The 15,580-nt window shown below is 36.9% G+C and overlaps 1 protein-coding gene across 3 annotated transcripts in view; it reads right to left on the minus strand.

Annotated features, from left to right (window-relative positions):
• Positions 1–15,580, minus strand: part of LOC112044399 (solute carrier organic anion transporter family member 74D) — a 78,197-nt gene that overhangs the window by 15,312 nt on the left and 47,305 nt on the right. For all 3 annotated transcript variants that reach the window (XM_024080238.2, XM_024080237.2, XM_052891496.1), the window contains exons 2-3: positions 14,824–15,554; positions 1,399–1,539 (exon numbers count right to left, since the gene is read on the minus strand). In XM_024080238.2, the coding sequence (XP_023936006.1) occupies positions 1,399–1,539; positions 14,824–15,484 (802 nt within the window). In that variant the 5' untranslated portion in view covers positions 15,485–15,554. The remainder of the gene's footprint in view (positions 1–1,398; positions 1,540–14,823; positions 15,555–15,580) is intronic.

Raw genomic sequence — 15,580 nt, forward strand, 5'->3', positions numbered from 1 at the left:
TGCTTTCTTCGTGAATTTTGCGCGCAAATCTGAGCCAATGCTTGAGTAACGGTAGCTGACAGTTCCGCGACGTGTGGCCGGAGGAATTCCAACTGCTACACCGAACACAGGTAATATTACAATGGGACATTACCGGCCTCTCTTCAATTCTGTTCGCAAGTCAAAGAAGTAATAACATTGAGGATGTAGAACGTTTACACTTGAAATATGACAACTTGTGGTGAACAGAGCAGTAGAGAATGTTAGTACATTACAGCAGCCTGGGAATGGGAATTAACCCATTTATGATAACAACAATAACAATCATTTACCTAAAAACCCAATATAAATAACGGTGGCCTTTAAAAAATCGCCGGACACATTTTCGATATTTTTAAAAAATATGAGTTTTTTTAAAAGAACAATAAGTGAAACCTGCCTGGAGCTGAAATTGTTAATGGTAATCGTTTCTATTTTGTTTTCATACTACTTGTATGTTTATTGCGTTTCTTTTTGCACAAAGTACTGATATTACTTGGGAATGAAAAATTGCTTGCGTGAAACGGAGTGCATTGTGATGTTGGCGGTTTGGCATGTAACACTATTTCAAAAGGTGATATATATAAATAATTAGTCTTATGTTTTGCTAGATAACATCACTATGAACACGCCACCAGCGATAAGTTAATTCTGTAAAAAAAAACCAACGCCATACATAATACATCAGACAGCAGCGAATATAAAATGTTAAATCACTTATTACTCGAAGCTTGAACATGCGATGAGTAAGATAACGTTGATAAAAACAAAACAAAAGCCAGACATCGGCAATTACAGGAGCAACTATTAATAAAGCACAAGCAATTTAAACTAAACTAGAAAATGTGCAAAATCATACGGCCACGGTTGTGAGTTCTATTGTTTTTAGGTTTTGCAACTCGTAGAAGAACATAGAAAAATATTTTCTGAATACGTCACGTCGTTAGGGTTTTTTAGTAAACAAAACTTGTTATTAAAATTTTAATTAAGAGATTTTAATTATAGTTATACCCCTTATCAAATAGTTTTTACTCAGAAGCAATTCTCGTATTCGTTCACTGACTTTTTCGCTTCTTCAACTTCAAGATTGTGATTATTGTTTAGAAAATCTCCGGTTTTTATACCTATACGATTTCATATCATGTGTACAAACAAAATCCATTTTGATACATACTTGGAAAAGTCTTACCCTACGGTTACCTACCTTGGCACTCGAACTTTTTAAAAATATATTCTTTTGTCTATAGCCAAATAAAAGTAAACTCTATCATTAACAAAAGTCAGTTTTTATTCGTTTGCTCAACGCCATCCTCGGGCGAAATTCTACAGAAAATCATGGCGACGCGTCGCCACGCCAGAAGTCAGTTAAATGAAACTTACCAAGCCACCAAGCACCAACCCATCTCGGATCAGTGTACTCGAACTCAGGGTTAGCGAGGGGATCCACGTAAACTCTCGTACACAGCGCCCCCAGGAGGAATCCCAACGCTGGTCCAATCACTCTAGTCCCAATTGTGATAGCTGAAATCAAAGAAGATCTAATTTTACTCAATTATATGGAATCATTCGAAAAACGGTTGCAAAATGTATCTGAGGGCTAAATTGTTACTTGGATAGGAAACATCTTTAATGGGGATGATGACTAGGTTTGAATATATTCATTTTTATGATACATTCAAGTAAATAGGGTCAATGTTAACTAATTTATACATAAAAAGCAAAGATTGTCTGGATATTTGCAAAATAAATGAGATTATAAAATTTCAAAATCTATTAAAAATATTTTATCGTAATTAGATGAAAATTCATACAGTTTTAGCTTCCTTACATTAAATGTGACATTTTTTATGAACTATAAGCATAAACACACAAATAAGTGTATAATAAAAAGATATTAGTAATTTTGTTTGAACGCGCATACAAATCAACGATCACTACATTGCCTATGACGTCATTAGTACGAGCCATTTTGTATGGGGCGTTTTTCAGGGATCCGCGGCAGCGCCGCAAATCTGACTCTTTAAGTCCCTGTAGCTCCGAAAGTAATGATCGCAGATACCCTGTTCCTTTTACAAAATTGCTTTACTATTAGTATACTCTTAATTTATATACAATTTAAAAAACTTTCATCATCCCTATTCAAATATCGCTTCTTTCGTTGATACATAGTAGGTTGATAGGTAACTAAGTAGCGTTGTTTGCCAACACTATATTGGTAACAATATATTTAACAAATAAAAAATATGATACTACATGTAAAAAATCCATCCATCCAATTTAAATGCGAAAGTAAGTTTATCTATCTGTTACCCATTTGCGGCTAAGGCACTGTGCCGCTAATAGATTTGATAAATGGCATTTATCAAATAGGAAAAACCTATGGTGCTGCGGGAGATGTTAATTTCACTCGAATAGAGTCGCCCCTATGAATTAACATGAGCTCGCTCAGAACACGTCAATGCACAATATACATGTGAGTTTTTTTACATAATAGAGTTTCAGTAGGTAGGTACTAGTATTAAAAGGTGACTTTGTAATAATTCTTGAACAACATTAATAAAAGTTAGAAAAATCATTCGCCGAGATCAACTAGAAAATTGTTTCTGTCGTTTACAAAACTATTCGAAAGTATAGTAAGAAATAATAAGAGGTTTAAATAAAACTTAACACATGTTTGGCGCAAAATTTTACTTGCACGTGTGTAATCTCTTGATTACACACTAAATAACATTTTGCAAACATGCCATTTAAGTGAGTGAGTTAAAAGTTAATAAAACAGAAATGATACGTTCATTACGTAACACAGTCTTAATTTCGCAACGACCATTCTGTACAAGACCGAATTAAACATGCAACCCATCAATCCCTTAGCATGCCACGTTGATTGAATTAATTCAAGGAAACGCATTATTGGTGAGTCGCCTCTGTAAATATTAATAGCAGTAATGAACAACTCGGAGGCTGGTATTATGTAAATTGATCTGGATACTGGCACGCATAATGAAGTATCTAACGATTATCTCAATAGACTTGCAAGCTAGGAAGGCTAATTGTACAACATGCAACGCAGGGCGTCAAATCATCGCAGGAATTACGGCCGTCTAAAGACCTCGTTAAACAACCACATTCTCGCGGCAACAGGCGAATTCCGACCGACAAACTCCTAGAATTAGAGCTACATCTCACACGGCATTATCTCCAACTATAATCAATAAAGGCCCAGCGTGTTTGAAGGGAAAATAAAATAATTGGCGGGGTCGATGACTGAATAAATATCTGTCCCACTTTTTCGTGTTAAATTGAAAGTTATAATAAAAAAAGAAGTTACAAAGAACCGCCATAGGGTGAGTGACCGAAAAACAATCAAGTACTTAGGTCCCAAATGTAATCTTTCGCCGAAATCGACTGCGACGCTTGCCAAAAATCGAATCGGGCGCGTTTGGCTCACGCGCACTACGGCGAAAGGAATATAAAATGTACGATCACATTATCAGCGTACGTCTCCGCAATGAATAATGGCCCGAGAACCGTTCTCCAAAAAAGTCGGCGGCTCACTGCAGTTTTTTAATCATAAGTACTCTTAAATGCGTACCAAAGTATCTGAAATTGCATCGAACGAACGGTTAAAGCGGGTTGTGTTTTAATTTTTATTTTAATTATAGATTAAAATTGTCCGAGCGAGATTTGCATTCCCCGCAACTCATTTCGGTATCTGTTTCGCAGCGGGCGCCGGTTCCGGTAAATCATTAAGAGCATGCAATGCGCTGAATACCTCTGAATTAACACCCAACACTGTCAAAAATGACGAAACGCGCCATTAAGCATATACGTAATTCGTTTTTGGACGTAAAAACTGAACGACAATAAACGCAGATTCATTAACCATTGCGAAAATAAACGTACGAGTCGCATAAGTCCACCTGTTTACTGCGAGTGCAATATAAAATTGCAGTGGCTATACTAAAGATATAATATCTCTATTTTTTTAAATATAAATTGATGACTAAAGTATTTTATATCTTTACACGTACGCGAGTTCAATACACTCGCTACCATAAATCATTGTTAACCGATTTATCAAAGGAGCTTCCCGTATATGTACTTACTTGGATTTGGACGTCCAAGATCTTCTTTATTATAAAAATATTGATCCGATTTGGATTGGCATTTGTTATTTTAAATGCGTGTTTTGCGGTAAATGTTAGGTTAAAGATTTGGTGTTTTAATTCTCTTTAAATGAAATTTTTATAATTCACCACAAAGTCTTAGATTAAGGTAGGCAATTTAACATTTATACATGTGACTGAATGCGTATCGTCATACGTTTTAAAAACGCCTACATTGAAGAAATTAGACGATAGTCTTCAGGTCTGTTAAAAACATACACAATCTTAAAGACATACAAACGAACAAAATTTCACAATTTTAATATTAATAGGTTAATGTAAACCTACTTTTATAGCAGTGGCATGCGCTAGGATAGTAACTAGGTAATTGAAAATTCCTTCTCCAATAACAATTACTTCGTAATCGTCCTCAGGTTAGGCAGTGAACTTTTGCATCTCTGTTTCTGTTTTATTTTTTATGTAAACATTATTCAAATCATCAGCATAATTTATAGATATTTCAGATCATTATCTTCAAAAATATGATACTAAGCTGAATCTGAATAATAATAATTTGCTGTTTTTTCTGTTGTTCTGTATTAACATAACAAATGCATACAAAATGGTCCGACAACAAACAGTATCGCCACAAGGTTAGGTGTCAAAGCTATAAACTCTTTATAGCCACAAAGGATCGCCAGTTCAACGCACTGTAGAGGAGAAATAGTTTTAGGAAGGATGACTAATTCTTTCCCATAACGCGCGAGTTGAGTCAGTTTCAATGAACCCACCTGACCAAATATTTAAAAAACACGCCTGAAGTGTAAAATTAGTTGATAAAGCATTCCGTATATAGAACAAAAGCAAATTCAAATACAAATTTTGAGTAGTAGGACAGCCAATAGGAGATTTCGGGATTTATTATAGCGCGGCAGATGAATGTAAGGATACCTTGCTTGTTGTTGATTTCCTCCACCAACGGTAAGCCCTTAATTATTTATTAAGGACTTTATATTAATTTTCCGTGATTGTAATTATATCTGTTCGCTGTTCCAAATATCATCAAGTTTTTGCGTGATGGAGTAACTAACGTATAAACATAAAAATTGTCACACTTAGGTACAAGTATTATTAAGAGGAGACGATTGTTTATATCTAAAGCCGAAATTGTTTAAACAAAAAAAATATTTAAAGAGAAGGAAAGAAAAACATGGACTGCGTAAATCCAGACAGTGGTAAGTACGGAACTAATAAAGCTTAGCGTACTGTAGTACATGTAGGTACATTTATGTTACGTGTTAAATGTCTGAAACGGCATATCAGTGTATTTGTAGAGACACAGTAGCTCATAGCTAATTGTTTGTTTTCGTTAACAACCAATTATGTGCTGGCCGCGTGTTCTTGGTAGTAAACGTTGAACGCTGTTGCATGTTTCACTGGAGTTGAGAAAATTAAATCATTATGCAAAATGCTTATGAAACGTAATGTACGCATCGATATATTGCCGAATTACTAAACATTTTTAAAATACGTAGATTTACTGTCTTATTGCATTTTCAGTTGTACAGCTATTTACAGCAACAGAGTCCGAAATACTACCGCCATACTATTTCTTCAGCTTTGCTGTTCCAGTTTTAAGGGTTTACTTGTGAAATTACAATCACATGATGCTTAACACAATGGACGTAGAGCAGTGATTGTAGTGATGTATATTGTACGCCCTGCGAAATGTTGCTGTATTATTATAGGCCACTTAATTTCAGGTGTATAGCTTGTTTCGGCATCTTTTACTTAAAAAAAAAATTCAGATTACTTTACAGATAGTTTGATTCAGATTAGGTTTTCAATTTTAAGTAGGCTTAGTAATGCTAATTTTGTTTGTTTCCAGTAATTATCTGATAGAATACAGAAGGTAGATGATATTGATCCGAATATCCATAAAATTAAACTAAGATTTGAATAATATTGACTTTCAATGGTGCTGCTGCTTTGCAAACTTAGCACAAGGCACGATTATTCAGAGATACACATAATTGAAATATCTCTAAAACATTTCGTTAAAATAGTATTAGAAGCGTAGAAACTGCTAGAGGTATGGGTAGAATAATCCTGTACCTCTCTGAAGTATGTACATCTTTCTCATTCAACAGAGACCGCCATCGAGGACTAACTTGTCATTGAACAAACAAAAAAGAACATGTCCAAACTTGTCACTCAATAAAAAGAAAAGTAACAAATCGTGTTATTTGTAATCTAATCTAGACGTAGTGTAGAAACTGACCTACGCCAAGCACCGCAACAAATGATTACAAGAAGAAACACGATAAGGCAGAAAGTTGCATAAGCACACGTTGCATTCGAGACATGTAGGTGACAAGTGAATGGTGATCGCGCCAATATCACGGATATGACAGCGGTTATGACGCTTGTCATAACTGCATTCGCGATTTTGTCTGCTATAACTGTTTCGTTTGAAACATATTTATAACAAAAACAAATTTGTGGGGCGGCGCGATACCATATTCTACATCAATGGGAATTTTATTATTTTTCTTTTCATCAAATTTAGCTAAAAATCTAAGCAGCGTTTAAATTGGTAGAATACGTGAAGAACAGGGGGATCCATCAGTGTGAACCATTTGTAATGAAATAAGTCATTCAACGTATTACAATATAGTAAAATCATAGGTATATGATGCACCAATAAATAAGCGAACGGCTAACAACGAAAATCCAAACTAAACCCCTAATTGTATCTCGTAAACTAAAAACACTTTGTCAAAGTCCGTTGCTCACCTACGAGTAAAATAAATGGAACTAACAATAAATATTAATAGGCATTTTACCTAGCACATCTTAGAAGTACCAGCCTAGATCTTGTTGATAGTTGAAATAAGTAAATTTTTAAATTCTATCTAATATCTTTGATTTTTGCTGATAGTTCAAATAAACGTCTAAATTATATCTACCGTTTGGAGATTCTTGTGCAACAATAAGCGGTCTTGAACCGTTTGTGTCCAGCTAATGCACGGTGCGTGTTAGTGCCGGTGATGCATTCGTGACAGTTTGTGAGGCAACAGCGATGCGCATGCACGGTGCGAAGCTGACTTTGTATGCAGCCTGATTCACAATCAACGATGCAACATTCAGCGCCCGAAATACGAAAATTTGAGATTCCAAAACAAAATTCTAAATTCATTTATTCCAAAGTTCGCAAGCACATTTGTCCCTTAGTTTTTCTAAATTTCTAACATCAGTTGCCTGTATGAGATTGCTTTTAGCTATAAGGCCACCTTTACTCACATGTGTACTTTTTTCTGTTATTATTTGTTTTGTGTGCAATAAAGCTTTCCTTCTTATTCTTCAGGTTCGTCTTTTAGCAGTGACTCTACCACCAGTCGACGGTTATAGACCCAAAACTAACTCTTTTAATAACATCATAAATCATCATAGTTTACAATGGTTTTAATCGTTACCTTTAGCGTGCGGTTTTAATCATTGCAATTTCATTTACTTCCTCAATGAAGGTGGAAGCTGATCCAATCGCCTCCAAACATTAGATAATTTCATATATTAGATGAAGCCCTGTATTCATATTAAATATTAAGGTAATGACACTACACAGAAATACTTAACTCCATTAGGATTGCTATATACATATAAATGTGTCGAAATCGACTATTTACAGCAGTAGCATAAAACAAAAACAGATTTTTAACATTGTTGTCTGTCGTCGAATCACGTAAAAAACTCTGAATGGATATTGACGGTTCTTGTCAATTAGTGTTTAGCGCCCAATTTAAATTCTTTATAAGTTTTTATACAATTCTAATCTTAAGAACTAAAGACATTGTATAACGAAAGTCTAAATTTTTTTTAGCAGTCGAGTTAGATCTTATAGATTCTGTCTCGTAAGATTTTACATTGGTGTACAACATTCTTAAGATTTTGTACATATTTAAACTATTTTCTTATGTTATGCGTGAATTTTATTTCCTTTTCTCTATTACTTCTGTTCACCCTAATTCTATATCTTTATAAATATTATTAGTTTCTTCATTACGTTATCTGGAAGAGATCTCTTGTTAGCGATAAGGTCACCTTTTGTGCATCTTAATATTTTTTTTGGATTTATGTGTTCTTTCTTTCTTCATACACTAATACCCAAAAAATCTATGCGATGGCGTTGCTACTAAAAATAATTTAACAATTATTTTTACTTAAATGATTAAAAGATCACACATTCACAAGAACATGCGTCATATTGCGCAATACGAGCATGGTATCGACGATTGAAATGTTAAAGATCACGTGAAACAGGCCCAAATACTAAAATAGTGCGAGCGGCTTGCATCGTATCTGACGCTATCTCGTAAACACACAAACGCATGCGCTCACGCTTTACTGCTAGGGTTGCCAACCGTACCTATACTACAATATATAGTCATACATTCATTCATTGTCAACCCATATTCGGCACACTGCTGAGCTCGAATCTCCTCTCAGAATGAGAGGGGTTAGGCCAATAGTCCGCCACGCTGGCCCAATGCGGATTGGCAGACTTCACACACGCAGAGTATTAAGAAATATCTCTGGTATGCAGGTTTCCTCACGATTTTGGTCTTATCATGTCACATTAACTGGTCTTATCAGGTCAGAGTTAACAGCAGTGTATAAATAGAAATGATAATAATGATTATTCTGAAGAAATGTATCCTGTCGATAAGGAGAGTTAACAGATCACTCGGGTCATATTTAGCGATAACATAATATCAGTATACATATAAAAAAGTAGTTGACAGCTGTCATTCCAACGCACAGCATTAGCTCCGTTATTAAAATAGTTTTTACGGTATAAATACATTAGGTATAATTAAGATATTTAGTGTTCATATTGATTCAAATACTAATATAAATCTTATATTATATTGTAACAGAATTATTAGAAACGACTACATATACTTAGTTAACGAACTTAAAGACATAATACTTAAAATACACTTGAAAATTGTGAACGTTGTGAAAGCTATTAGTAGCTAAGCATTCATTTACTTTATTAATGTACATAATTACATGCATGGACTTAATGTATTAGCAATTGATTTTCCTCAATAAATAAATAAATAAAAAAGTTGAATTGTCTGCCTGTAATTTAAAAACAACTTTGTTTTCTCTAGTGCTTACTAAAAACCAAAACATCACTGCGACCAAAAGTGAGGGAAAAAAGCATTCTATTATGTCTGTCTGTATGATACAGCGTCACGGAAAAACCGCAGAACAGGTTTTAATGTGGCTTTCACACACTGTGACTCACAGTTTAATAGCTTGTGATCTAAATCGAACGCTAAGCGTTTATCATAAAGAAACTGATGTATAAACTTTGGACATCTCAATATGAGACAAATTAAATAAAAAAGTTTAGTTTTAAGTAAAACTTAAAACTAAAGTTACGAGGGTTCCAAAGCGCCCTGGTCCGAGAAGATCCCACAACATTCTCAGCAAATATAAAATGAGGTAAGTCTAGCTAGTGCAGGTTTTTTAATGTAATAACTATATGTATTTAACATACTCAGCAGTTTAACCCACGTAGTTCCCAAACCCGTAGGAGTAAGGGGATAACATATAGCATATGACACTCACAAATAACGTAGCTTACTATTGGTAAAAAAATTTTCAAAATCGATTCAATGGGTCCAGAGATAACCCCCTACAACATCACAAACTTTATATCTTTATAATATTAGTATAATATACTAGTAACACATGAAATGATACATGTGTTATTTTTATTCTCTGCAAGTTAGCCCTTGACTACAATCTCACCTAAGTGATAATGCAATGTAAGAAGAAATCGTTTGGCGATATGTCTTTGTCGGTGGAATGGTAACAAGCCACGGCCGAAGCCCACCAGCCAGACCTGGACCAATTAGAAAAACTTCGGCCCAGCCGGGGATCGAACCTAGGTCCTCCGTCTTGTAAGTCCACCACGCATACCACTGCGCCACGGAGGCCGTCAATGTCTATGCGACTGTTTATAATAACTACGAGTACCAACTGTTGTAACCGCGAACATATGTTTAGTGACCTTAGTTTTGAGCGGCTATGGTAAAAAAGCTGTTATTAACGTAATGTTAATTGCAAAATGAGTTTTTTTGGGAAGTTTGGTTTGCTAATTACAAGCTTTTGTGCTAGTATGTTTGACTTTAACTGTAACATCTGTCTATTGTTAAGAAAGAATTATTAATCGTCAGTTAATTATAAAATGTATTTCTTTAAAAAAATTTAAAAGTAAAGAAATACTTCGTCTTAAAACTGGCAAAATTCACAAATGATTAATGATGATAATGAAAATATTCTTATATTACATACGAGACTTCGTCCTCATGAAACTCGACATAAACTGTCAACCCCTATTTCACCCTCTTCTATTTTCGCATGTTTTTTATATAACTAAATAATCCACTAACTAAAACATGAACGACTTATATTAAAAACCCCTGTTATATATTCAACCCCTTTTTAACCTTTTAGGGGTAGAATTTTGAAAAATCTCGAATGACTTTATTTTTAGTATTTTTTTTTGCCAGTACATTATAACAATTTTTACAAATGTCACTTGAAAAATGAAATACTTATACTAAACATACAAACTTTCAACACCTATTTCTCCGCCTACCTTCTTCGTGTTAAGATCTCAAATCGTGTCAAGTTTCGTTCAAATTCATTCAGTAGCTTCAGCTTAATGCCCGGTCAACATAAAATACGGACATACAAAAAATAAAAAATATATTTTGGCTTCAGTATTATATATGCCCCCCCCCCCCCCCCTTCCAACCAATTCAATTCAATTCAATTTCAAAATATCTTCAATGTTTACAGTGTCTACAGAATTTGACCTGTTACAGTTTCATTATAAGAATAGATATATAGATAGATAGAAGAGCCGCGATAGCCCAGTGGATATGACCTCTGCCTCCGATTCCGGAGAGTGTGGGTTCGAATCCGGTCCGGGGCATGCACCTCCAACTTTTCAGTTGCGTGCATTTTAAGAAATTAAATATCACGTGTCTCAATCGGTGAAGGAAAACATCGTGAGGAAACCTGCCAATCCGCATTAGGCCAGCGTGGTGGACTACTGGCCTAACCCCTCTCATTCTGAGATGAGACTCGAGATCAGCAGTGAGCCGAATATGGGTTGATGACGACGATATAGATAGATATATATAGATTATGTAGTACGTAGCTTAGTTGATATCGGTATACACTACACGTCCAAGAGATATATTTGGATACCTTATTTGGACGTTGCAGCCTACATGGACATTGTCTCTCCCAGTTGAAACGGGTTTGGCCAGTTCGAAAAAATTACCATCAGAGTTATAGCGCAAAATATAATATAGGTAAGTGCCATTATAGAAAATTGTTCTGCAATATCACAAGAGACCGCAGAGAATGGGTAGAACATAACGAATTTTTAGAAGCAATTTGCTTCTAAAAATTAAAAATATCTTGCCAACTAGGCACCTACACTCTGAATATTGTAAACAATTTACAATATTCAGAAAAAAAATTAATACAATAATCTAATCTAATCTAATCTATTAATATTATAAAACTGAAGACTTATTTTGTTTGGTTGGACGCGTTAATCTCAGGAAGTACTGTTCGAATTGGAAAATTATTTTTGTGGTGGATAGGCCCATTCATCGAAGAAGACTGACTATAGGCTATATTATCACGCTACGGCTAATATGACCAGCAAACCAACAAAAAAAAATGTGGCAAAAACGAGTAAAAACACTCTTATATAATCATAAAGGATTAAGAGAGCTTTCGTTGCATGTGCTGCTAATACAGTTAAAAAGTTTGACGGCTTCCGTGGCGCAGTGGTATGCGCGGTGTATTTACAAAACGGAGGTCCTGGGTTCGATCCCCGGCTGGGCAGATTGAGATTTTCTTGATTGGTCCAGGTCTGGCTGCTATAGCCCGCTATAGCCCGCTTCCATCTTAGGCTGCATCATCACTTACCATCAGGTGAGATTGTAGTCAAGGGCTAACTTGTAAAAAATATATAATTAAAAAAAAAAGTTACGCAAAAATCATGTGAGACCTTTTGTACTTTTTAGAACTTTTAAAAGGCTTCCACGCAGATAAAGTCACGGGCGTTATATGTACTTACGCCTAATCTAGTACATTATAGTTACATACACACATATAATAGCTGATAACTATAGTGTCTAATAACGCCCGCAACGCCATCTGCATAAATCGATAGTATCGCTGGTGTCGAAGTAAAAGTAATGAGCTTATTCCTCCGAGGGCAAAGGCCTCTATTATGTGGCGGCTCTATACAATTGCCACAATAGGTGGGAAGCCATGCCAGTGGCGAATTAGACGAGAATACCACTTTCGGTTTAAAAGGCTTTCGCTTTGATGAATAATACGCACGCTCTCTAGTGCATGCGATATGGATTCATTATTTTGTAATAATAATTGACCAAGCAAGTGGCCTACTTGATGGTTAGCGGAAAACCATCGCTAATAAACAAAGTACACGTCCTATATTTTTATATATGTGAAATTAAATTGAGCCGTGATAGCCCAGTGGATTTGACCTGTGCCTTCGATTCGGACGGCGCAAGTCCGAATTCGGTCCGGGGCATGCACTTCCAACTTTTCAGTTGTGTGCATTTTATGAAATTAAATATCACGTGTCTCAAATGGTGTAGGAAAAACATCGTGGGAAAACCTGCACAGAAAAAATGCAAGAGACAAATTTATGAAGAACAATTTTTATAATGACTTGTATTGACCTCCGAGCAATAGGTCGCGAAATATTTGCGAAAAACTGATTTTCGTGACCTTTTGACCTTTGTAACTTTTTAAGCCGGCTCGATATCGGTGTCGATTTTTCACGTCTTCATAATAACACCTTAATAAAGGTTTACATACGAAAATTCAGATTTTTTCCCCAGATTGGGGTTTAAAATGCCTAAAATTACTGGACTAATATGGTTACTCCGTAAACCCAGAAGTCGTAGAAGAACCAGAGTCACCGATATAGCTCAACGAGTCGCGAAGCTGTAATGGCAAAGGACGGGGCAGATAGTTCGAAGAGCCGATGGACGTTGGCGTCTCAATGTGGTGGAATGACGACCCCGCACTAGAAATCGCAGTGTTCGTCGATCCTCCACCAGGTGGACTGACAGCGAGTCCATGGATTCGCTAGATGCAGGTGGCTCAGTATCGTGATGTTTGGAAGTTCCTACAAAAGGCCAATATCCTGCAGTGAACGTCCATCGGCTGATATGATGAAACCCCGATAAAAATCGAACAATACGTCTTAGAAGCAAATATATTTGGAAACTTAATTCTTTATTCTCTTGAGAGCTAAATCCTGAGTTTTTATTTACATGGAAGGTTTTACAGAATTAAATGATTGTCGCACACACGCCACTCGCTATGTTGTCAACATAAAAGCCTTACAACTTTTTTAGCTCGTTAGCGTCAAGACTGCCCTAGAGGGGGGTGATGGGGGGAGGGGCATGATGAAGGTGTAATGAAGTAGTACCGAACAGGCGACTTTCGGATCTGGGTCCACCGATTAACCGTTAAGCTGTAATCGCAACCAAGCCTTTATATGGTTTACAGCACTTGAATAATTTTGCATCGAGATTATTAAATGTTGCAGGGGTTGTTTCGTAGACATTTGTTAGGAACAGTAAATAATTGTGTTAGGTATTCTGTTATTCTGCACAAAAATTACGAAGTGACTCTACAACTGAACATTATTAGATCTATCTACATCTCTTGTATTTGTATTATATATACAAATATATAAATTTATACATATAATATAATATATATATTGCACCTTCCCTCTCTTTCTTCGCAAGTCATCTCGACAGGGGTTGCCTGGTAGAGATTACTTATAATAATAAGGCCGCCTTTGCATTGCGTTTAAGTAATTAATCGTTTTAATGTTTTTATTTATTACTGGATTTTTGTGTGCAATAAAGTACTTTTTCTCTTGAAGATGCTCCGTTTTCGGAGTGAGTTATGGGGTTTGATGTATGGTTAAATGGTGTTGTGGGTTGGATTGAAAGTTTTGCTGAGGATAATAATATAAGTATAAATTATTCACCGTTACCCGCCAACCCGCATTGGAACATCCTGGTGGGTCTGGTGGGCTCCATATCTTCTTTTCTATAAGGAAGGAAGCTTAGGGCTATAGTGAGCCCTTTAAATAGGCTGATGATGAAGATTACGTTTACTTTCTAATGAATGTTAATGTTATTATTCAGTTAAGAGACGAAGATTTAATATTGCGATCATCAGGAAAAGACATTCAATGTCAACAGGAAAATTCACCATGGTTTGATTTGGACGAGTATACCGATTTCGGAGTATTTGTCTTTTTTAACTATTTAGACAGGCCATTTTTTAAAGGCAGTAGGTAAGTTAAAGCCTCAAATCTTAAGGGTCTCAATAAATGTTTAAAATGTAAATTTAGTTGCTAGCATACACGAAGGAAAAATAGTAAGCTACTACTTCTAACACTTCCCGTTTTCCCTACCAGAAAACTTTACCACAATATACCATTACATACATTAGAACAACCTCTAAGTTTCCTAAATTGAATGAAAAAACCGCATGCCTATACGTATAACTGCCAATTATTGTTACTACTAAAACTCACCCATGTACAATGGCGATTGTCGGCTGCCGACGTTGTCGTCGACGTAGGGTATCCCGAGCGTCGCTATACCCGTCTGCCCGACGCCTACCACCAGCAGACAGATGAAGAGCCACGGGATCACCACCGCCGTGATGGACGACCGCGCGGCCGTGTTCTGCGCGTGCGTCGCGTCACATATCACTTCTGACGAGGTCCCGTTTATAGCGCACACCGGAGCCGCGCCCGCTCTGTGAGCGTCCAAGTCCATCAGCCGTGTCCCGTACAATATGTGCGGAACCACGCAGCCGATGACCCCCACAGCCAACACCAGCATCATGCACGCTATCCACCGCGGCCTGTGCCCCCTCCCGGCCAAATACGTCAGGAACAACGCCGTGCATATCTGTCCGATCTCCGTCGCCGCCAGCAACGTCCCCGTAGTCTTCGAGCCGACTTTGAACAGCTTCTCTACTGTCGTGGTCACGCTCACGAAGTACGTGAGGAACATGCCCTGCAGAACCCATCCCGATAGGAACACCAGCATGAACACTCGCGTGGAGTGGAACGCCGACCGCGGCCCGACCTTCTGCACCGGCGGTGGAATCTTGCAATCGAACGAGCCATTGTTGTTGCCGGTGGCCAGACGTTCCTGTTCCTCAGGGGTCGCCTCGACGCCTTTCATCGCGCCGTCCTGCGGAGGCGGGTCGGGGGCCGCCTGCCCGCCCGTGGACTCAGCCGCGACGTCGGGTGCACTGCGACAACAGAAAACAAGCTCATT

Source organism: Bicyclus anynana, chromosome 1 (genome assembly GCF_947172395.1).
Source record: "Bicyclus anynana chromosome 1, ilBicAnyn1.1, whole genome shotgun sequence".
NCBI lineage: Eukaryota > Metazoa > Arthropoda > Insecta > Lepidoptera > Nymphalidae > Bicyclus > Bicyclus anynana.